This window comes from Mus musculus, chromosome 10 (genome assembly GCF_000001635.26).
Source record: "Mus musculus strain C57BL/6J chromosome 10, GRCm38.p6 C57BL/6J".
NCBI classification, from domain to species: domain Eukaryota; kingdom Metazoa; phylum Chordata; class Mammalia; order Rodentia; family Muridae; genus Mus; species Mus musculus.
Genome location: NC_000076.6, coordinates 40,792,167 through 40,815,465, shown reverse-complemented (window position 1 = coordinate 40,815,465; position 23,299 = coordinate 40,792,167). Strand labels below are relative to the sequence as shown.

At 42.0% G+C, this 23,299-nt stretch overlaps 1 protein-coding gene across 8 annotated transcripts in view; it reads right to left on the bottom strand.

Moving 5' to 3' along the window:
* Positions 1–2,732: 2,732 nt before the first annotated feature.
* The window catches only part of Mettl24 (methyltransferase like 24), a 130,289-nt gene continuing 109,722 nt past the window's right edge, over positions 2,733–23,299 (bottom strand). For 5 of the 8 annotated variants that reach the window (XM_030245132.1, XM_006512765.4, XM_006512766.4 and 2 more), the window contains one exon: positions 4,380–5,060. In XM_030245132.1, the coding sequence (XP_030100992.1) occupies positions 4,746–5,060 (315 nt within the window). In that variant the 3' untranslated portion in view covers positions 4,380–4,745. Of the gene's footprint in view, positions 5,061–23,299 lie in introns of all 8 variants that reach the window. The other 3 variants (XM_030245130.1, NM_177793.3, XM_006512767.4) reach the window with 3 other exon arrangements.

Below are 23,299 nucleotides of genomic sequence, written 5' to 3'. Positions count from 1 at the left end.
ACTGAATCTTAAGGTGGTGGCTTTATAAAGTTCAGGTCCATAAGAAAGTACCAGCAATCAGCTAATAGACAATAATTACTGCCTATCTTAAATGCAACTTAGGGAGGAAAGAGTTTATCTCAGCTTACAACTCTCAGGTCAGACTCCATCCCTGAGGGAAGTCAGGGCAGGAACCTGGAGGCAGGAGCTGAGGCAAAGGCCATGGAGGAGTGCTGCTTACTGGCTTGCTCCTCCTGGCTTGCTCAACCTGTTTTCATATAGAACCCAGGAGCATCAGCCCAGGGATGTATGGTGGCCCTCCCCTGTCAATCATCAATCAAGAAAATGCACTACAGACATGCCAACAGACTGATTGAGCAGGCAGTTATCTCAGTTGAGGTTAGAGTTTTCCAAATGACTCTAGTTGTGTTTGGTTGACAAGACCCCCACCAGCATTGAGTTCATCACCGGAGGGCAGCTGCACTAGCTGAGCCAGGATGAGCCTGCCTCTGGGTTTAATCCAGCGTTGCCAAATCCAAGCATTTAACACTCAGGAAAGTCACATCTTGGACCATGTTTACATAAAAGATCATATATCCAAGGTAGAAATGCTGGTGGGAATAACAGGTTTGAATACACTGTAAATTCATGAAATTACTGCTCTTTTATCCCATGTAAATGTTCCTGGAGTGCCAGCCAGTCAATTGTGTAGGTTTGTCCCCTTTCCCAGGCTCTGTTACGACCACACCTAACATGCAAGAAGAGGTGGGTTTCCTTGGACTGCCACACAGTTCATGCTAAAAGACAACTTCTGATTCTCTTACATCCTCCCATTTTCTTCACTTTAAAAAGTGCCGGCTTTTTGAGATAATTCAGTGTTTACTAAATTCGTATTTTCTGGACCATTTATGCAACACTACACATCTAAGCACTGATTAAGGAAGTGTGTACCACAGATACTTAAGTCTCTCCTCACTTATGTGTAGACCAAAGATGAACTTTTGGCACTGGAGAACCATGCTGCAGCCACAGCTGCCATCCTTCCTACATGGTAGGAGAACGCCATGCACGGTGGCAGGCAGGAGCAGGAGGGCCACCAAGCCTCACAGAAGCCTAGCTTACACTAACAGACAAGTTTGGGGTCCCCGTATTTCCTTGATATGCCTGCACCTGTCAGGCTTATTTAAATTAAGTCCAAGTTAAGCAAACCCAAGTGCTCAGCATAATTGCAACCACTTTGCAGGGCTATTTAAAGTGTTTTAGCTGTTTTTCCTCCTCTGTGGGATCTGATGGGGACTGTAGATTCACATTCCATCTGCTAGATGAGTAGTCAGAATACAGGCTTTGTAACCTCTTAGTTTCTTAGCCCATATACCTGGAAATTTATACTTCCTTGTTGGATCATTCAGAGAAGACAGAATGACTGTTGCCTGCACTGTCTCAAGTGCTCACAAAAACAGTAACTCTCCATTTCGTTGGTTTCATTGTTTGATGTATTCTGCCTGTGTTGCATCAGGGGAGGTGGCTCTTCTTTTGTCTGTCACTCACAAGCCATTTGTGTTACCCCTCCTCTCAAAGCAAACACCAGGGCTACAGTAGCCTGGCCTACTTCTCAGTACTTGCACACATTGGAGGTGAGGGTGTGGGCAGTAGATTGCCCCCTAGTGGATATTTGAAGCTGCAGACACATCTGGGTGCGACAATTTAGAGGGTGAGATTATTGTTCCTGCCCTCGAATGGGTAGAGTTCAGGGATGCTGCTAAGCACCTTACAGTGCACGGAACAGTCTTCCCACTCTTGAAGATTTCCCCAGCTCCAAATGGCAGCAATGCAGGGACCCTGACTAACATAAGCACAATAAATTCTAGAGACAGGGAAGCCATCAGAAGATCCACTGTAAATACTAAACTGTCTATTAAGAAAATTAAGCATAAATATCATAACCAGTACTCCGGCTGCCTGCTAAGTGGGTCTGGGCGGAGGTTCTGTTTTCATTTGCTTGTTTTGTTTTGTTACATGGTGTGATGGAGCCAGTGCTGCGTACCACTTCTCTGGAATCTCCAATTCCATGCACTAACAATCTTGCTGTAGGTGTGCACACATCTTGGGGTAAGCCACACTTAAAATTAATGCACTCTATAAATTGCTGAAGAATGTTTACTTGTATATATACACTCCAGTGCATTAAAGTACTATAAAAAAAAAAAAGTCTGTGACGAAAATCCAAACAAAGGCAGAATAAAGTTACCTTTCTTCAGAAACAACACCATACAAACTACCAGTACGAACCGCCTTTGACCTCGAGTGGACCCCTCTGTGCTCATGGGCAGCTGCAATACACGTGCGCACTCAGGAGATTGAGTCACCATTGCTGATTGCGTTTATTCAAGGTGCTCTTCTCTACCCCTTTTTTTCAGGCACTGTGAGTTTTAAGAATTAAAACTTCAGATTTTTTTTTTTTTTTAATTATCTCAACTACTTCAGAAACTCTGATCTCCTTTAGGTAGAGAGATCATCCCATTCTGACATCTGTCAGGTTCTCACTTGAGAAATGATATTTTCAAAGTTCCAAACCAACACTTGGACCAGGACTATCTGAGGGTAGAAGCAAGCCCTGGAAAGGGACTCCTGGGACAGGAGATGGGCGTGGCGAGAGCCAGGACCCCGCTGCCTCCCACAGGGTTTCTGAACAATGAACACACAGCTTTCATACACTGTATGTAAAAAAACGTGCACCTAAACCCTTAACGTGGTTTATTTTTATATTGTTTAATTAGCAGAACTAAATTTTGAAATTTAAAAATTTAAATTTGAAAATTAGATTTTGAAAACCATCCACAGGACAATAAATGAGAATTAATAGACATCATTTGAACCATTAAGAACCTACCGGTTCTGCTAAATTTAAAAAACAAAAAACAACCAACACAACCCAACCAACCAACCAAACAAACAACAAAAACCTTGTGAAAAAGAAGTGAAATCAGGGGCTGAGGCAGGAGGATCAAAGATCAAAACCAACCTGAGACATAGAGTGAGTTCTGGACCACTCTGGGCTACACAGCAAGACAGACAGACAGACAGACAGACAGACAGACAGGGGGAGAGAGAAAGAGAGAGAGCAGTCAGCATTGGTGATTGGTGTCTTCCTCTATCTCTGTGCAATGTATGTTTCTTCGCCCCAGGCAGAGTCTCACTCTGTAGCTCTAGCTGTCCTGGAATTCACTAGGGAGTCCAGGCTGGTCTTGAACTCACAGAGATCCACCTGTCTCTTTCTCCCAAGTGCCAGGATTAAAGGTGTGTGCCACCATGCCTAAGTTTTTGAGACGGGGCCTCTCCCTGAACCGGAAGCCTATTGACTCACCTAGGCTAGCCTGACCAATGACGCCCAGCCTGTCTCCAGCCCATCCTCATCCCCTGCACAGCGGTTGCAGGCCATGCCGGGCTTTTATGTGCAGGGGATGCAATCTCAGGCCGTCACGTTTCTGCTCAGGCAGTTTGCTGACTAAGCCATCTCCTCATCCCTAAGAGAGTGTATTTGGAAAGTCTGACAAGATAGGTAGGTCTGAGGTGCTAGGCAGGTTTAAGGGTTGACAGGGAATAAATAGCACAGCACTCAGTTTTGCTTTGTGCCTAGTTTCACAGACGATGACGTGTGTTTACAGCTGAGTCTGGAAAGAGGTTTTAACTGAAGTTCTTGAAATTCTGACAGGACCTCATGTATCGAAAGCTCCCGGGAACTAGACTCAGCAGTTCTTAGAAAGCCATGGCATGGCCTCTGCAAGGACCGCAAAGAATGACTGAAGTCCACAGGCTATAAAGACTGGCCTTCACTGGCTGGACAAGAGAAACCAGCCACAGGGTTTCTCTGTGTAGCCTTGGCTCACTCTATAGACCAAGCTGTCTTCAAGCTCAGAGACCCTTCTGCCTCTTTCTGTGGAGTGCTGGGATGAAAGGCAGGTACCACCCCACCCCTCTGCAGAGTGACTCAACCTAAAATGAACAGTGCACACACCTATCTCCTGAGAGGCTCCTGAACAATACAGATATGGAGGCAGCCAACCACTGGACTGAGCACAGGGACCCCCAATGGAGGAGTTAGGAGAAGGACTGAAGGAGCTGAGGAGGCCTGATCTGGCATCAATGTGAGGGGAGGCCCTTGGTCCTGTAAAGGCTTGATGCCCCAGTGTAGAGGAATGCTCGGGCAGTGAGGCAGGAGTCGGGGAGGGGAGCACCCTCATAGAAGCCGGGTAAGGGCGGGTAGGATGGGAGGCTTGCAGAGGGGAAACTGGGAAAGGGGATAACATTTGAAATATAAATACAAAAAAAAAAAAAAAAAAAAGAAAGAAAGAAAAAGAAACGAACAGTTAATTTTAAAATCTGATTGACCTAGTAAAAAGTATGAAATAATAAAATTTCATTTTAATGTAGATTCATTAGCTGTAGATACATAATGGATTTTAAGAAAGCCACAAGCTGGCCTGCGCAGGGTATTTGTACATCCTAGGGACAGTAAAGGGGCACACCCCCACTCTGTCCAAGGCTAAGAAGGCGAAGGTCTTAGTCTGGGCAAGTGAAGGTATTCACCCATGTCACTGTCACTCGCCAAGCTCAAGGCCAAGCTCAAGGCTTCATTACGTACTTCAGGAGACAATCACCCAAGCCCTGCTTCAAGCAAGTGACAAGCCGGGGGAGACTGGAGACGTAACTCCATGACTGGAAGGACGGACGTATCCACCTGTGCTGTACGTGCCGGAGGCTTCATCTCACCTCCACTTTGTATTCACCCAACTCAAGGTATAACAGCTGCTAGCGTTGAAAAGGTCCTTCTTCAGGAAAAGCTGAGGTTTCGTTAAGTCTTTATAGGTGTGAAAAAGTCGGAAGTGCTTCCGCTCCAACTCCTTCAGGAGGCTGTACCAAAAGCGCACCACGCCGCTCTCGCTGCCGCTAACCTCAAAACCGGGCCAGTGAAGATGAATCTCGAAGACGAGCTGGCCGATCTGCTCAAGAACATCCTCCAGAATAAGGTTTTCCAGAACTTTCCACTCCGCACTTTCCAGATCTGCCTTGAGAACGTCGATCTGTAACAAAGCAATACAATGAGACTTGATCATTCACGGTATCACCTCCATATCATATTGTATCGTATTGTGTCATATTGTATCTTATTGTGTTGTGTTCTGTTGTGTTGTATGATAGTATCAATAATGTCTACCTCCAATGGCAGCAGGATTTTTTAATTTTTTGAGTTGGAAATCATTTCTAAGTAGCCATTTTAAAATGTTATTAAATACCTGTATACAATATATTTTGAACATATTCTTCCCCCTCCCTCAATTCCTCCAAGATTCTCCCTATCTTTCTAATCAAGATCCAAAAAACCCAAATATTGCTTGTTTTCTTATATATTGGTGCTAGCTTTTAAGCTTTAGGTGTGTGTGTTTCGATTCAAATAACCAAGTAGCCATTTATTGCCACACACTCCGGTCAAGTCTGCTTGACAGGCTGAAAAGTCTGTAAACACTCATGAGGAAGAGTTTCACAGAAACTCACCTCCTGGAGCTTTGGCGTTCTCATTTACCCATAGACTCATACCCTATGCCCGCGTTAGTCTGGTGTATGGAACTACGAGCTCTCTTTTAGTATTTTATTATAAATGCCTTTTAAGATTAAATTCTAATATAGTTAAGTCTCCCCAGTGTTCCAAGGTCCCAGAAGCCAGCGAGCTTGGAATCCTGCAGGAATGCAGTAAGGAAGTTACCTATTCAGTAACTAATTGAGCATTACAAAAGACGGAGCCAGTAGCTCAGAGCTGGTCTGCAAAATATTTACTAAGGACAGTAGGAAATCTCACCCAAACAAGGGAATATCATAATAGAGCTAGGGAATCCCACTGAGACAGAGATCTTCTCTACAGCTAGGTACAGCAAGCTTCACATTAGAAGCAAGTTGGTAAATTCTTCTGTAGACCCAGGAAATAGGGGGGTTGGGGTATTGCAGTATTCATGAAAAGGTCTGCTAGAGCAGAACCCCCTGGTGCTAGCTTTCACAAGGCTCAAAGGCATAGCACTAGAGTGTGAAATTCTTACCTGTCACTAAGCTGACCCTAGGCAGGACTGCTTTATCTTTACTGTAAACATCTACCTGGTTCCTGTAAATCCTTTTGAAGTCATTCCTTTGTTTTGTATCAGGTAACTTCAATGTACCTTGCCTGCTGTGACTTCCGACCCCTTGTATTTTCTGTACTATATAAGATTGGTGTTCACTTTGTGACAATACATTCAGATTCTACACAATCTCGAGTGTTGGTCTGTCTGTCACCCGCCGATGCCTTGCCCACCTGCCCCAGAGACTCGTTCCATGCAGACATAGGGACCCAGAGGGTCTGCGGCAATTTATGACATAGATTTCCAACCCTCTTCCATACCATTAATGACTTAAAAACAATGAAATGGCAGGTGAACATCATGGTGAACTCTTGTGCGTTCTGTCCTGTGCAGTAGATGTCAAAGGAGGAAAAACTAGGGCACATTTGCAAAGAGCCCCATACCCTACAGGCTTTTCCCACAACCTGTGTGCCACTGCAAGGAGCCCAGACAAGTCCTGATGGAATGACAGCCACACAGTGAATGACAGAGAGCCCCTGCCTGCCTGGTCATTCTCTGGAGGCTTCACTAGAATTTGAAGCCTAAGAAAGAGATTTGGGGTTTCTGAGTTTTGGAATTATTATTCTAGGATTTCTTTTACTTATATCCCAGGATAACATTCTAAAACAAAGCAAAACAAAACAAAAAACCATGAAACATCTGTTTGTCTGACTTGGTTTACTTCCTAAGATGCAATAAAGAAGAAGATGGAATGGGAAAAATTAATTTTGCAGCTAATCAGGTTATAAGAATCAGCTTCCTTCTGCTGGACTTGCACAAAATCCATTGGAATAATATGAACTGAAATACCTCTTGAAAGAAATGGAAGCAGAGTGGGCGTGGCTTGGTGGCAGTGCACGTTCCTAGCTGACAGGCACGGGGTCCCAAGTTTCAATGACGGCACCATAAAAAAGTTACCAAGTTACTAATATGTGCCAAACCGCAAGCTAAGGACTTCCCTGTGCAACCTCCGTGTAATTACATATCAGCTAATGAAAGCGTAATTCTGTTGTGACTGTGCCAATCAGGAATGCAATGTCCCCCAGAGGCTCATATATTTGAATGCTTGCTCATCAGAGAGTGGCACTACTTGAGGCACCTTAGGAGGTGTGTCCCTGTTGGAGTTGGTGTGCCCTCGCTGGAGGAAGTGTGTCACTTGGGGTCCAACCCAAGCTAAATGATATATTTTATTAGAGTTGCCATGGTCATGGTGTCTCTCCAGACCTTAGTTATCATTTATGAAAACAGACTCGGTGAGTAACCCACTCCAGTCCCACAACTGGACAGGCGGTGGTGAAATATGAACAGCCTGTGGTTGTGTGTGTGTGTATACACATATGTGTGTGTACATGTATATACACGTGTGGAAGCCAGAGGTCAACATCAGGTGTCTTTCCACCTTACTATTTTTTTCTCCAACTTATTACTTTTCAAGATGGGGTCTTTTGTTGAACTTAGGATTCGTGCTTGTGGCTGGACTCCAGATACACCCACACCCAGCACTGGGGTTACAGATGCCACCATGCCCACATTTCTGTGGGTGCTGGGGATCTGAACTCAGGTCCTCATGTTTGCAGGGCAGGCACTTTACCACCTGAGCCATCTTCTCTTCAGCTCCCCAGGGGTTCCTAACCATTAAAGAATATCACCCTTCCAGGAAACCACAAAAGGAAAGTGTAACTCTGTTCCAGGAAGGTTTGGAGTGAATGTGGGTCAGTGAGGTGCTTAAACCGGTATTACTGAATTTTAGGCTTTGCCTAACACCCTGAGACCTGAAACACATGGCTTAGCACTCTTGCTTGGACTTCCTGGAACCAAAAACCAAGAGGCCTTAGGAAAGTCAGTATCTGTAAACTGGCTGTGGGACAGTGGTTTCAAAACAAACGGAAAAGGTGAAAACCAACATTCTTCTGCATGGAGATAACTGAGCGAAGATAGGTTCTATGGGAATATGGGCCAGGCTAAATTAATTCTCATGAATGGGACCCGAGGGAATGAGCTCACCCCTTTCTGCATCTCAGTTCCCTGGCACTCCTATAGCTTTGTTTAACCTTTGCAGTTTTAGACAGACTCCTCCTGGATTAAGGGTAATTAAGCTAACAAAGGAAATGCTTAATCAAAATTTCACAAAATGTCTTCATTGGTTCAGAAAACACCCAAAATTCAAAGAGCAGCATGTGTTGTATTGAGTCACATAGCCAAGAATTCTGTAGGTTCCCTACAGACTTATTTTCACCATAGTTTTCTGCGAGTTTGGATACGATAAGTAAGATAAATAAATTAAAATGTGAAAAGGACAGGGTAGCTCAATAGAGTAGGTTACTTAGCAAACATGAGGAAATAAACAAACAAGGAAGGAAGGAAGTCAGGGGTGAGTAAACAGGGAGGCAGGATAAAATCCATTAACTTTATATTGACCTAAAATCTCTTCTGGTAAAGATACAAAGGAATATATCACATATGGTCCAGGCACATTTAAGAGTTGTATTTATAGGTGCATGGGTATTGTGCCTACATGTATGTATATACATGTGTATATGCTTGGTAACCCATAGAGGTCAGAAGAGGGCATTAGAACCCCTGGAACTGGAGTTACAGATGGTTGTGAGCTGCTACGTGGGTGCTAGAAATCAAACCTGGGTCCTCTGTAAGAACAACAAACATGTGCTCTTAACTGCTGAGAAATCTCCCCATCCCCCTGATGTATCTTAAGTAAATTATCCATCAGAAGTCATAAGCAGCTAGAAGAGAACCAAACAAAGCTGAATTATAGCCAATATGTGCTAGCTCTAGAAATCCACCTTTTACTCATTTGGTGAAAATCTCTTCTAAAGAACAAGCAGTATGCAAATAAGGCAACGCCAAACCTTTGACCCCAGAGCCTGAGTGTCCTCACTCTAATGTGAACTGTCCAGGCTGATCTTGTTGCTCAGCCTTCGGGGGCGTGGGGCATGGAGCTGCCTACAAGCTCTTTCCTGCCTCCCAACCTGAGAATACAGGCAACCAAAATGCAGCGAATCAAACTTATCTCTCCCATTATGCAGTTCCTTTTTCTTGCATTTCAGAAGATCCCATTACCATGAACTATTTTGCAAATGTAATTTACATTATTACTGCATAATGCAGACAATATTATTGTTATTATAAAGTACTAAAGATTTCTGGGTAAGACGTGCCACTTTTAAGATCCTAATACCAGCTTGCAACAATTATGGTATCCCAAATCATGCAAATGAGTATATTGGGATTAACAAGTGCCAAGTTTAATATAGTTGGTTAAATCATGTTTCTTGAGCAGAACAAGTAAGTGATAATGTCTAGTAAACTCTGCAATAATTGAAAACATTTTTTAATAGAAGAGTCTCAAAGATGGTAGAGGAAACAATCTTGTCTGGTCTAATTTTAAAGGTATTGAAAAGCTTCTAGCATCAAATATTATTTCCTCTCCTTATGCTTCCAAGATCCCATAAGTTGCCTTTTACACAACTTTGTGAAGCAATGAGAATTTTAATTTTAACTGGATTAATATGTGATGCCTCTGGCAACATCCTCATCCAAAGTGCAAGGCTACCCCTGGACTGATCCATCCAGATCTGCAGGGAGACACTGAAGGGAAGGGATGTGCATGGGAGTGAGCTTAGACCCAGTGACTGAAACCCTGAACTTTGTCACCTCACCATTACAACATCTGAAAGTTCGTGTCTCTCCCTAAAGGAGAAACTGTTCCTCCTCCTCTCTAGGCTCAACAACCTTAGCTTCTGCATCACCTGGTCTCTGATTCCATCGTCTCATAGTATTCTCTGTGTGCCTTTGTGTTTGTGCCCAAGTTCCCTCTTTTCATAGAGGTGTCAGCCATCTTGGATTAGAGCCAAGCATGCTCTCTTATGACTTCATTTTAGGTAATATATCTGCAACAACAGTATTTACAATCAAGGCCACATTCTGTAGTGCCAGAGAAGCAGGATTTAGCCCAAAACATTGCTCATGGCAACAGTTGCAACAGGGCTTTTGCAAGACAGGCTACTCAGGAACTGCTGCTTAGACAGGAGGTCCTGTTAAAGGGAGCCAAAGGTAGCAACTATCCAAGGCACTTATGACCATTATTCTGCCAGGCACTATATCAGCCAAGACTGGCAGCTTCAACCTTGCTAAATACCCAACCCAGACAAGCAAAAAAAATCTCAACCAAAATCACCATGGAAACATGCCCACATCCTGTCCCTTGGTTCTTTTTATCATGCAATCATGTACAACCTTTTTGGGGCACTTTCCCACAATCTCTCCCCATTCCCCTGTGTCACTTCCAGGCTCACAGCATCCTTTCATTATAGAATGTCTCCATCTAAGATTATTCTTTAGCAGGTCTTTCAGCAGGATGAGCAGATCTTGCTCATGCTGGCTGGCTTTGAAGAGGGCAATAATGGGAGCTGCACCTTTCAAGTCGAACCTAGTCTTGATGTCAAAATTTCACTGCATCCTATCAGTCAAAATAAATCACAAAGCCAGCTCAGATTCCAGAGAAAGCAATAGATTCTAGCCACTTCGGGGAGAAGGGGCAAGCAGAGAGAGAAAGGGAGAACTTGTTCATGGCCATCTTTGCAAATGATTGGCCCCAGTGATTAAAAGCAGTTGTACTTTATGCAAATCATAGAAATGGATGTTTAGGAGGTATGAGCTAAGGAAGAAATGAACAGGAAAGCCTTCGTTCAGCTTGACACATCTGGAAAAAAGGACTGTTGCATTCTGTGGGACATTTTCTTGATTGTCACTGATGTGAGATGCCCAGTCCACTGTGGGCAGTACCATTCTTACTCAGGTGGGTCTGAGCTGTGTAAGAAATGTGGCTGAGTATGAGCCTGCATGCGAGCCTGTACCACCATGGTCTTTACTTCAGTTTCTGTCTCCAGTTCTTTCCCTGGCTTCCTCTATGATGCTATATAACCTGCAATCCAAATAAACCCTCTCCTTCCCAAAATTTCCCTTGCTCAGTATTTTATTACAGAAGCAAACTAGGACAATTATTATTAAGAAAGGAATATTAATTATACATGGCATTTGTTTACACAGATATCTTTTCTTGGAAGGTGACAGAGAAAACTGGATAGCCAATGGATTAGGATAACTAATAAAGAAAATATCAAGGCCAGGTATGATGACAGACTGCTACATTGCCCCAGCACTCCAGAGGCTGAGGCACAAAAATGGGAAGTTTGAAGCCAGGCTGCAATCTATAGCCTATGCTACATTGGCAAGATCCTGTTTCCATTTAAAAGAAAGAAAGAAAAACTAAGATGAGAAACCAAAACATGTTTTTTTTGTTTGTTTGTTTTTTGTTTTTTGTTTGTTTTTTGTTTTTTGTTTGTTTGTTTTGTTTTTTTCGAGACAGGGTTTCTCTGTATAGCCCTGGCTGTCCTGGAACTCATTCTGTAGACCAGGCTGTCCTGGAACTCAGAAATTCGCCTGCCTCTGCCTCCCAAGTGCTATGATTAAAGGCATGCGCCACCACGCCCGGCTGCATGTTTTATTTTTTAAGTGGTTAGTTTCCTTTTATTTCACAAGTAAAATGTTGAAAGGGCTACTTGACAAACCGTAGCACTAACTGTCAATGCTATAGACATCTCTAACAAGAAAAAAAAAAGCATCCAATGGTGGTCCTTTTAATGCAGGCCACATGTTCTCATTGCATAACAAATGGTCACAGATTTGAGCACATCATAGTTGAAGGAATGAAACATTTTCTTTAAATTACCATGTACTTGATAAACACCATACAAACATAGTTAATGGCTACTGAAACCTGAGTGATTTCTGAAATAAAACCTGCAGATCTACATCCTCGAAGACCGAAGCCAAGGAAACAACATGCCAATTAGTGTTCATCTCTGGCACTTCTTTGATCTCTTTACAAGGTACAGTAGAGACTGGGGGAAATGCACACAAGGGAGTGTGGCTACTCATGCTTAGTTAGAGTTGGGACCCTGGCACACATTGTACCAATCAAGACAAACATCTAGAAAAATTAAATTGTACTAAAAATGTTACACAATGGAAAGAATATTAAACATGAATAACTACTCAGTCCAAAAACCATTTAGTATGTGCCAGCAGTGAGTTTTAGGAATACATGGTAATGAGATAAAGGAAAATCAGATCAAATCAGCAACAACTAAGTGTTAAGAATACAAATGATTGTCACCCAGAGCTGACCCTGTGCCACAGCTCTCCATAAACAAATACCAGGAGAGAGCTGGTCTACCAGGAGTGCTAACACATCTGTCAGCACAGGTAAGACCACCATTTCTGCTCAAATTCCTGGCCCAAAGTGGACCCATCCAGAGCTATCAGGACACAGGAACCAAGGAACAGCTGGGGATGGAATCCTTCTGGTTTTTGTCTGCACCCCGGAGCTGACCTTGTGCCACAACTCTCAATACCCTGATTCCTCCCAGAGAGAACTGGTCTCTCAGGAGTGTTGACAAGCTACAGTCAGAGAAAGCAAGACCAGCTAACACTAGAGATAACCAGATGGCTAGAGGCAAGTGTAAGAGTATAAGCAACAGAACCCAAGGTTACTTGGCATCATCAGAACCCAATTCTCCCACCATAGCAAGTCCTGGATACAACACCACACCAGAAAAGCAAGATCTGGATCTAAAATTGCTTCTCATGATGATGATAGAGGACTTAAAGAAGGACATAAATAACTCCCTTAAAGAAATACAGGAGAACACAGGGAAACAGCTAGAAGACCTTAAAGAGGAAACACAAAAATCTTTTAAAGAATTACAGGAAAACACAAACAAAGAGGGAAAGGAATTGAATAAAACCATCCAGGATCTAAAAATGAAAATAGAGACAATAAAGAAATCACAAAGGGAGACAACCCTGGAGTTAGAAACTTAGAAAAGAGATCAGGAATCACAGATGCAAGCATCACCAACAGAATACAAGAGATGAAAGAGAGACTCTCAGGTGCAGAAGATACCATAGAAAACACTGAAAAATAGTTGAGGTTCCCAACCTATTTGAGTTCCTTTCCTGACTTCCTTCACTGATGAACAGTGCTATGGAAGCATATGCTGAATAAACCCTTTCCTCCCAAGCTGCTTTGGTTTTGGTGTTTCATTACAGCAATAGAAACCCTAAACTAAGATGCTATCACGGAATTTTTTTCCAATTTTTTATTAGGTATTTTCTTCATTTACATTTCAAATGCTATCCCGAAAGTCCCCTATACTCTCCCCCTGCCCTCTTCCCCTCCCCACCCACTCCCACTTCTTGGCCCTGGCATTCCCCTGTACTGGGGCATATAATGCTTGAAGACCAAGGGGCCTCTCTTCCCAATGATGGCCAACTAGGCCATCTTCTGCTACATATGCAGCTAGAGACACGAGCTCCGGAGGGTACTGATTAGTTCATATCATTGTTCCACCTATGGGGTTGCAGACCCCTTCAGCTCCTTGGGTACTTTCTCTAGCTCCTCCATTGGGGGCCCTGTGTACCATCCAATAGCTGACTGTGAGCATCCACTTCTGTGTTTGCCAGGCACTGGCATAGCCTCACAAGAGTCAGCTATATCAGGGTCCTTTCAGCAAAATCTTGCTGGCATATGCAATAGTGTCTGTGTTTGGTAGCTGATTATGGGATGGATCCCAGGTGGGGCAGTCTCTGGATGGTCCATCCTTTCGTCTCAGCTCCAAACCTTGTCTCTGTAACTCCTTCCAGGGGTGTTTTGTTCCCAATTCTAAGAAGGGGTGAAGTGTCCACACTTTGGTCTTCTTTCTTTTTGAGTTTCATGTGTTTGCTATCACAGAAATTTGACTCTGGGATATTTTTTAAATTCTACAATCAATCAATAACAATGAGTTATATCCATTTTTAGAATAATCTCCTTGCCCTCATTACAGATTTATTTACATATAATTGAACTGTGAAATTAAAAACAAGCACAGTACTATATTGCTCTTTTGCCTTTACAGGGAGTAAGCAGGATGACCATTGGTTTTGAGGTACAGGGGCTGTGTTTGAGACCACAGATATACAAATAGAGCTAATATCTGAAAAATGTATGTGGAACCAAATGAGAGGAGGATTTGGGCTCATTGAAAATGAAGGGCAAAATAGCATCAGCAGATGCTGTTGACCCCAGTATGTTCTACCCTGTCAACTAAAGGAAAGAGCTGTATGGGAGTGGCAAATCTGCCCCAGTAGAATCTTTGAACATCTCACTACAACCACAGGGAAACAAGAATTGATATTTCATTTATGTAACACCTAGAGCAGTAAATACCTAAATATTGCAATAGGAATAAAAAATGTAAGCCGGGCGTGGTGGCGCACGCCTTTAATCCTAGCACTCGGGAGGCAGAGGAAGGCAGATTTCTGAGTTTGAGGCCAGCCTGGTCTACAAAGTGAGTTCTAGGACAGCCAGGGCTATACAGAGAAACCCTGTCTCGAAACCCCCCCCCCCAAAAAAATAAATAAATAAATAAAAAGGAATAAAAAATGTTTTACCCAACACAAATTAATGTAATTGTCACAAGCCTAATTCTAATTCTCTTCGTTTACTGTAATTACCTAAAATTACTTACCAGATTTCACCTTGACAGAGCTTCCTTGGTGGGTTATTTCAATTATTTGTTTCATTACAGTGTTTTCTTTAAGTAGGCTTGATCCTTAGCATCACACAAAGACACCACACACACACACACACACACACACACACACACACACACACGCACAAGTCCTTTTACTTAAGTAAATTCAAAGAGTGCCAATGAAGATGTGCATGCTACATGAAGAGAATAGCCAATGCCATTAGTCAAAGAAACAAAGATCCAGGTATAGTAGTTGTAATTCCAGTACTCAGGAGGCAGGAGGATTAGTGTTAACATGAGTTTCAGAGTAGCCTGGGCTACAAATTGAGAATGTACTCCAACAAAAAGACAAATACAAGAAAACAAATTTTAAAAAGAAAGAAAAGAAAAATGTGTGGTGGAAAAGGTAGAGAGAATTTCTTATACGCTGTATGGAAGCATAACCTGCTAATAAAAAAAAGCCTATGGCCAATGAGCTGAGGCGGAATTTGAGAAAGAGAAGGAGGGTTGGATTCTGGGATAGAGTCAGGCATGGGAGAATTTGTCCTTGAACTCTAAGGAAGATGATAACATAAAACAGAAGTAGAGATAACTAGCCATGTAATACTCCTAGAATAGAATAAATAGGAAATTGAAGCAATGAGCTAGTAGGGGAACAAGGCAAAGTTTATGGCCTAGGAATTTATTATTAAATAATTAGTCTCAAAGTCATTATTCTGGGGACAAAGAGGCCAGGTCGAAAAGCTCACAGTAATAGGCAGGAATTAGTAAAAGCCAGAGAATTTTACTCTAATGTCCCTAAAGTTGAGTGTGGAAGTAAAAAGTCTCACTACATTTAGCAAGTTTACATAAATTCTATTAATTGTAATTTTCATAAAAGTCTAAATGAAAGGCATGGGTAGAGCAAATGATATGCCTAAATATCATGTCTTATGTGCACAAGGCCACAGAGAGTCATGGACACCAGCAACGAAGGAAGGAACTTAATCCTGTGGCCAATTGAACAAAGTGTGGTGAGCAGGTTAGGTTTTTGTTATTACTCTTTTGTGTTGTATTGTTTTGTTTTCTTTCTTGTCGACTTGATACAAGTTTGAGTTAACTGTGAAGAGGAATCTTCAGTTGAGAGAATGCCTCCATCAGTTTGGTCTACAGACAGTCTGTAGTCAATTTTCTTGATTAAAGAGACATGTGGGATGCTTCAGCCCAGTGGTGCCACTCCCAGGTAGGTGGTCTTGGGTTGTATAGGAAAGAAAACTGAGCAAGCTATGGGAGCAAGCCAGTAAGCAGCACTTGTCCATGGTCTCAGTTCCTGATAGAGTTCTACCTTGCTTGAGTTTTTGTCTTACCCTCCCTTCATGATGGAACATAATTTAAAAAATGTAAACCAAACAAACCTTCCTACCCAAGTAGTTTCAGTCATTAGTGTTTATCACAGAAACAGAAAGCACACTAGGATATTTGGCATTCTATAAATCCATTATAAGCCAAAAAATAATTTTAAATTGTGTGGTGTGTATGTGTGTATGTGCATGTGTGTGCATGATGTCCATGTGTGTAAATGTATGCCACATTCACATGTGTGGAAGTCACAGTACAACTTTGTGGAGTTGGTTCTCTCCTTCCACTTTTAAGTAAGTCCCAAGGATCAAACTTGGGTTACCAGGCTTGTCTGACAAAAACTTTTACCTGCTGAGCCATCTTCCACCCCTTAAAACTATTCTTAATACAGATGCTGCAAAGACATACCAATTCTTCACATGAACTCTTGTGTTTCTGTTTGGCACATGATCTACTTTCTAATATGTGAAATAAATAGAGACATTTGAGAAAGGTTGCTCAGAAGTCTTGGATTTACAACAGTGGCCCGACATGAGCACAGTTGTCCATTCTCATGGGTATCCCATCAACATCTTCAAGAGTGAGAACCATCCTAGGACTAGAGCCAGTGAGAGAGGGCAGCTAACAACACCCTTTAAACGTTGACATACATAGAATGAGCGAGCGTCACCCAAGTAAACTATGAAAGCTGAGATAGGCTTAAGTCTATTCAAGTTAAAGAAGCAACTTGAATTTTTTGTGCTCTTTCTTCTTATGTTTGAATAATGGACGCTTCTTCCAACTTATAGTCTTGGACTTCTGTTTTATCAAAATCAAAAGGAAAATACAAAAGAAGTAAATACAGTAGAGGGTGTATGAACCAAGAGAAGCATACAAAGGTTCCATTGCAATGAAGGAAAGCCAAAACATTAATATGGTAAAAATCTTGGTTTGGGGTGGTGGCTCACCAGGTAAGAGCAATGGCTGCTCTTTCAGAGGACCCAAGTTCAGTTTCTAACACCCACATGACAGCTCAACCATATGTAGCTCAAGATCTGGGGAACCTGATGCCTTCTTCTGGCCTCTGTAAGGATGGAGAGGAAAGGAAAGAGATCCCTGAATAAAGTTAGGGATCTGAAAGGGAGTGACATTATTGGAATACTACTTCCTGCTGATTAGGGGCATCAAATTCCTTAGGGACAAGTTTGATCTTCACTCTCAGGATATCTAATTTCTTCTCACACAACTATAAATCTGGACCATCTCTATATTTGGAGAAAGACACAATTTTAGCCCTATTAATAAAATATGTATTATATTTTGCAATGCTTTATCTAGAAGCAACCATTCTCTTTACCAATATGTCAAATATACCCTTGTCTCTGTTTCAGTAACTGTTTCTCCTCTGTTAACGGCCATCTCTGATTTTAGTTAGCACACATCTGAGCCACCAAATTAATTGAAGGTAAGTCACTGAGACTATGGGAGATGCTAATTTCTACCTCATAAGCTTTCATAGAGTGTGACCTTGACACTCCTTTCATTAAGAGATAGCCTCAGGTTGATCCCTATGGTGAATTTTGCAGGCCCACAGCCTGTACAATCACATAGGCCACACACAGAGATGGGTACTAAGCTTGCTTTGTGCTCTGGTATTATTTTCTTGAAAGCCTTAATTCATTTTAAACAAGAGAATCCTCATCTCAGTTTTACTAAGCCCCACAAATCATGAAGCCAGCATCCTTGAACCTGCTGAGTTTATGACTGGATGGATGCATGTACCTTGCTGTCACACCTATCAGGGCCACAGAAGGTACTGCAGCATCCACCTTCACTGACATCTTCATTCTTAGAAACTGGCCACTGTGCAAGGTGTCTACTGCCCTTCAGGTTGCCATGTTCTGAGAAAGTCTGAACAGTCCCTACCAGAGAGATCATGTGAAGAGCTCAACCTCAAACCAGGAGTCAAATACCTGACTTCAGCTACATTAGAGACTCTGAGTCAGATCTATCCAGCAGAACTGTGGTGGTTTGAATATGCTTGGCCCAGCTCTGGTGGAGTAGGTGTGACCTTTTTAGAGAAAGTGTATCACTGTGGGTGTTGGCTTTGAAACTCTCCTCCTAGCCATGTGGAAGCCAGCCTTTTCCTGTTTGCCTTCGAAAAGAAGATATAGAACCCTCTGCTCCTCTAGTGCCACGACTGCCTCGATGCTGCCATGCTTTCTACTATGATGGTAACTGACTGAACCTCTGAACCTGTAAGCCAGCCCCAATTAAATGTCGTCCTTTATAGGAGTTGCCTTGGACATGGTGTCTCTTCACAGCAATGGAAACCCCAACTAAGGCAAGAACCATTCCTAAATTTCACCTCACATGAATGATGATCAGTTGTTAAAGTTTGTAAGCTGTCTCATTTATGCAGCAATCAATAACTAGAACTCAACATTTAAACTCAAATAAAATAAAAAGATTTCTAAAGCTTATAATTAAGAGCTTAAAAGTTTTGTTCTAAACACCAACATACACAATAAACATAAAACATGTGTGACTATGTCTAAAACACAATTTTAAAAAACTAAACTAAACTAAACTAAACTAAACTAAACTAGAGTTAATGCTTTGCCTGTGCTCTGCCTTCTGCTGTGTGCAGAATGAGCCCAGCACTCGAATGTCGCATGAGGGCTGCACCACTGAGATTCCCCTAGTCTCAATTGTGTTGTAATGTGTCAGATCATGAATGGCTTTCCACATGGGTGAATTTCCATCTAAAACGTTTTCTCCAGCTAAGTCTCCCTTAAGAATCTGGCTGAAGTAATGAGGGCTCTGATAGAAGTCACAAGGTGACCTCCTCACACACACCCCTCACTGGGAGATGCTTCCCTTTAATTTCATGTTTAACGTTTTGAACCTCTAGAGATGAAGAAAATCACTTTGCATAAGAACACTCGTGTTTATTTTTAACGTTGAAAGCTCCCATTCATACCTTTTTAAGGTTTTAGGTCTTTATCATGGTTTCTCTTATTTGATCAGTTAATTAAATTTCAGACAGATTTCTAAGTTTCTCACAAATTTGATAATATTACAAGTGGATACAATCAATAAACTTGCAGCTCAGACTTTGAACATGTCCTGTGATTTCCTTTGACAGAAATTTCTGGAAGCAGGGGATTAATCTGTTGTCTCTGCTGGCTCTGCACTTGTGACAATTGGACCAACTAGGTGTGCTAAGACTCAGAGCAAACAGACTGGACTGTAGAGACCCGTCACTGTCACGGGTCATGGCTCCTTCTCTTACCTTGAAGCCATGTAACACTCTTGTTCCTCAATGTACTGAAGATCTCAAGCATACTGTGAAGACTCCACCTTTCAATTACACCCTCAACCCTGTTCGATGGAGTTCTAAGCTTGCCTGTGTTCTTATGTTACTGGATGACACAGAAATTTGAATGTCTTTTAAAGGAAAAAAAAAAACCCAAAAACAAAATGGGTCAATTTTAACTAAATATTTGATATTATAATATTTAAGACTTGTGACTTGAATCATTTGAACAAATATGCTTCTGATGTACATTGCTCTATACTAAAATTTCAAGGTATAGATTATTCTTTTTCAGCCTGGAAAACATTCATGCAGTTTTAATATGGCTACTTCTATCAATAATGAAGATTACTCATTAATCAAACTCTGGGGTGAGAACCTGAAACTGCATAAATGATATTGATAAGTTGTCATTACAAACCACCAGCTTACCACGCACCTAGCCCAGACAGGGACAAACCACACGGGCAGCATTTTACCTGCAAACACACCTTTCCTCATTAGCAGCTGTCTGAGCATAAGGCTTAGATCACACACAGGGAGATATTTATGGACATTCTTCATTTTGTGAAAGATTCATGAAAAGAAGTATAGAAATTGAGTTTTGTAATTGATCTCATATTTTAACTGCCATTTAACTCATCATCTATTTATGAATATTTTTAAAAATTGAATTATCATGAATTATTTACATCTCAAGAAATCAAAATATATTAATTCCCTACAATTATTACAGTGTGGGTCAATATTCAATTAGGATATACAAGTATCAATTCTTCCTTCTTTTTAGTTTAATTAAGAAAGGTTGTTATTTAATGATAAAGTAAATCTAAGCTTCTATATATCAAGTCTACTTAAAGGAAGATAGCTATGCACATAGAAAATTGATGCTTAACGCACTGGGAAGTGATCTTACTGTAGAAAAATAGGACATATGAGCAGGAGGATTAAAAGTCTCCTCTGAAGCCTTAAACACACTAAATCAAGTTCAATTAACACTGTCAACTGCCAGAAATGTAACTGCAAAATTTCTGCCACCACTAGGGTCTGAAAGACAAGAACTTCCCTGCACATAATGAGAAGCACAAAGGGTCACACTAAGCTAATATGAAACCAATTCTGAACTAATAATAAAGGGAAATATTTTATGTGGTAATCAGCTCTCAGAAATGACCTCTGCAGGGAACAGCGCTCTGTGGGTTTTAAAGGAAATGACATTTACAAAGACTGTTCTTCCAGATATCCAGCTTGATAGAAGATTCTAATCTGAGGCTAATAGGCAAGAACCCACTGCCTTAGCAAGGGGATGCTAAGAATGGCCCCAGATGCCCAAGTTAGGGACGAGCGGATGGCTGAGCCTATGACAAGTCAAGAAGTAGAACCAGCATCCTGGAGATCTGCAATAGTAAGGGACCAAGAAGCAGGCTTTATTGTGGTTGCATCCAGGGACCAGGAGAAAAACAACATCAAAGGGCCTAGGAGACCTCCAGTGGTTAAGACACGAGTCTTACAAGCATGCAGATCTGAGTTCAGAGCCCAGAACCCACATAAAAAGCCAGGCATGGCCATATTCACCTGAAAGCACTGAGGGATCGAAGCAGGATCCTGGGAACTTGATGGTCAGCAAGCCTAGCCAAAACAGCAAATGTTGGGTTCAATGAGAGACCCTGCCTCTCTCTGAAGATGAACAGTGACACCTGAAGTCCTCCTCTGACCTCTGCACATGTGTGCATGCACACACACACACACACACACACACGCACGCACGCACGCACGCACGCACGCACGCACGCACGCACGCACACACACACACACACACACACACACACACACACACACACACACACACAGAGTCTCTCCCCATCCTGCACCAAAACAAAGCCAGGTAGAAAGGACAGAACCAAGAACAGAGCCAGGCAGGCAGCTTTCTCCTCCCTAGGGCTTCTGCTAACAACACATGGGCCTGCAACGGTAAGTTCAAAGTACAATGCCTAAAAGTTGCATTCTCTGGTTCGTCTATTCTTCTGGCCTACTGCATTGATGCAAATATTCTGAAGTATTTCTAAAATGAGAAAAAAAACTTTAAAATGTGCATCTATAGAGCTAAGTTCCAGGATTTAAAAGGAAATAGCGTTAAACATTTACAAGCACTTAGTTTTGGCCATATAGCCAGCTTTACCAAATAATGCAAGCTGAATTTAAATGAATAGATGTATAAACAATAAATAATCAAGTAAGCATGCATAAAAATACTCTCCAGAAAGATAACGTGCTGGAGCCTGTGGACCCCAAATATGACCCAAATGCAAGAAGGCAAGACTGCCTAGCACTTATTTACATGGAAACAAGATAAACTTCCTGCGTTATTAAGACTTTTTAAATCTGAGGAGAAATGCTGTCCTTTGAATGAAAGTAAGAAAGGGGTTAGCTGTGGACGAGCTATAGAGTTAGATGCTGAATAGGTAAGAACAGATACAAGTGTGTGCTCACAGCTGCAGACAAACGTGTCTATAAAACACGCAACTGAAATACACTGCTTGAGAAAAATCACGTAAAGATTATTTGCACTGGGCTCAGTAGAAGAGATAAAGAATTTGAGGATGCTGCTCATCTGTGTTGCTTTGTAAAGTAGCCATTTACCATATGTGCCAAGCACATAACAGGTCCTCCTGTGTACCTCAAGTGCTCTGTAACTGCATATGGCAAATGGCTACCGTGTTAGACATGCTCCATTTCTAACCAGAGGTTCACTGGTGGAGCACTTCCTGTGAGTACACTGTGCAGAGTACTGTGTTTCCCCTCACCCCACCCCCGCTCCATCATCTGAAGGGCTTCAGAGAACAGTTTCTGACTTGGTAGATATGGTATGAGCTGAGTATTTGTATTTCTCACTGGAGCCGAGCTGATGGTGATGTTGCTGGTCCAAGGACAACACCTGGAGAATCTCTGATGATGACACTGACTGAGCTGTTCCTGTCACAAATGTCTGAGACTCTCATCCTCAGCTCAGCTGACTTCATGCCTTCTCATCAACAAATGCAGAAAAGTATTTGCATGTAGGTGATACTTGGCCTTGGAAGACTGATGGTGGCTTTACAACTAATTGCTTTTTAGATTATGATTCCATCAGGTCAAAGTCTGCTAAGTTCACAGGCTTTCCGTGTGAGAGCTGTATTCCCTGGGACTGTGTACAAAAAATGTATTTGCACACATGAACCCTTTTCTATTAACAGTGTAATGGCTGGGGACCTTGGATCTAGGGCATACTGGCAAATCAAACTGTCTGGGACAAGTTACCTTCTCAGTGACTTGGAGAAAAACAGCATATTCCATACCATAGGACCATTTGGGGGCTAACCAAGAAATACACCTCAAACATCTCCATTTATGTCTGTGAGGAGCAGAGTCAGGTCCATCAGTGACACCTCCTGATTTTTATTATTTCTTCCTAAAATCTGAAATCCAAAAAAAGTTAGGAGTATCTGATTTTGAGGGAAAGGCAGATCTCTCAGTGGTTGGGGACACACACTGTACTTTCACAGGGCCTGAATTTGGTTCCCAGCACCCATGCCAAGCAGTTCACAACCACATTAACTTTAGAGGATCTCACTCTTTTTTCTGGACTCCATAGGTATCTGCACTTATACATTCACAGACCTACCCGGACACACAGCCATATACACACAATTAAAACCTAAATATAAATTTTAAATGAGTGTCTGATTTAAGGCAACTTCAAAATGTGCTTTCTATGCTTCATAACACCCACATTTGGGTAGATAGCTCGGAAGCAATATTAAAATTTGCTACATGAATTATACAGAGGCACTCTAAACATGATAGCCATGAGTCATCTATACGTGGCACACTGGCAAGTGAAGACAGTTTCTTCAACTACATATTTATCTGACAGGAGAGAGAAGTTCTGAGCTCAATTGTAA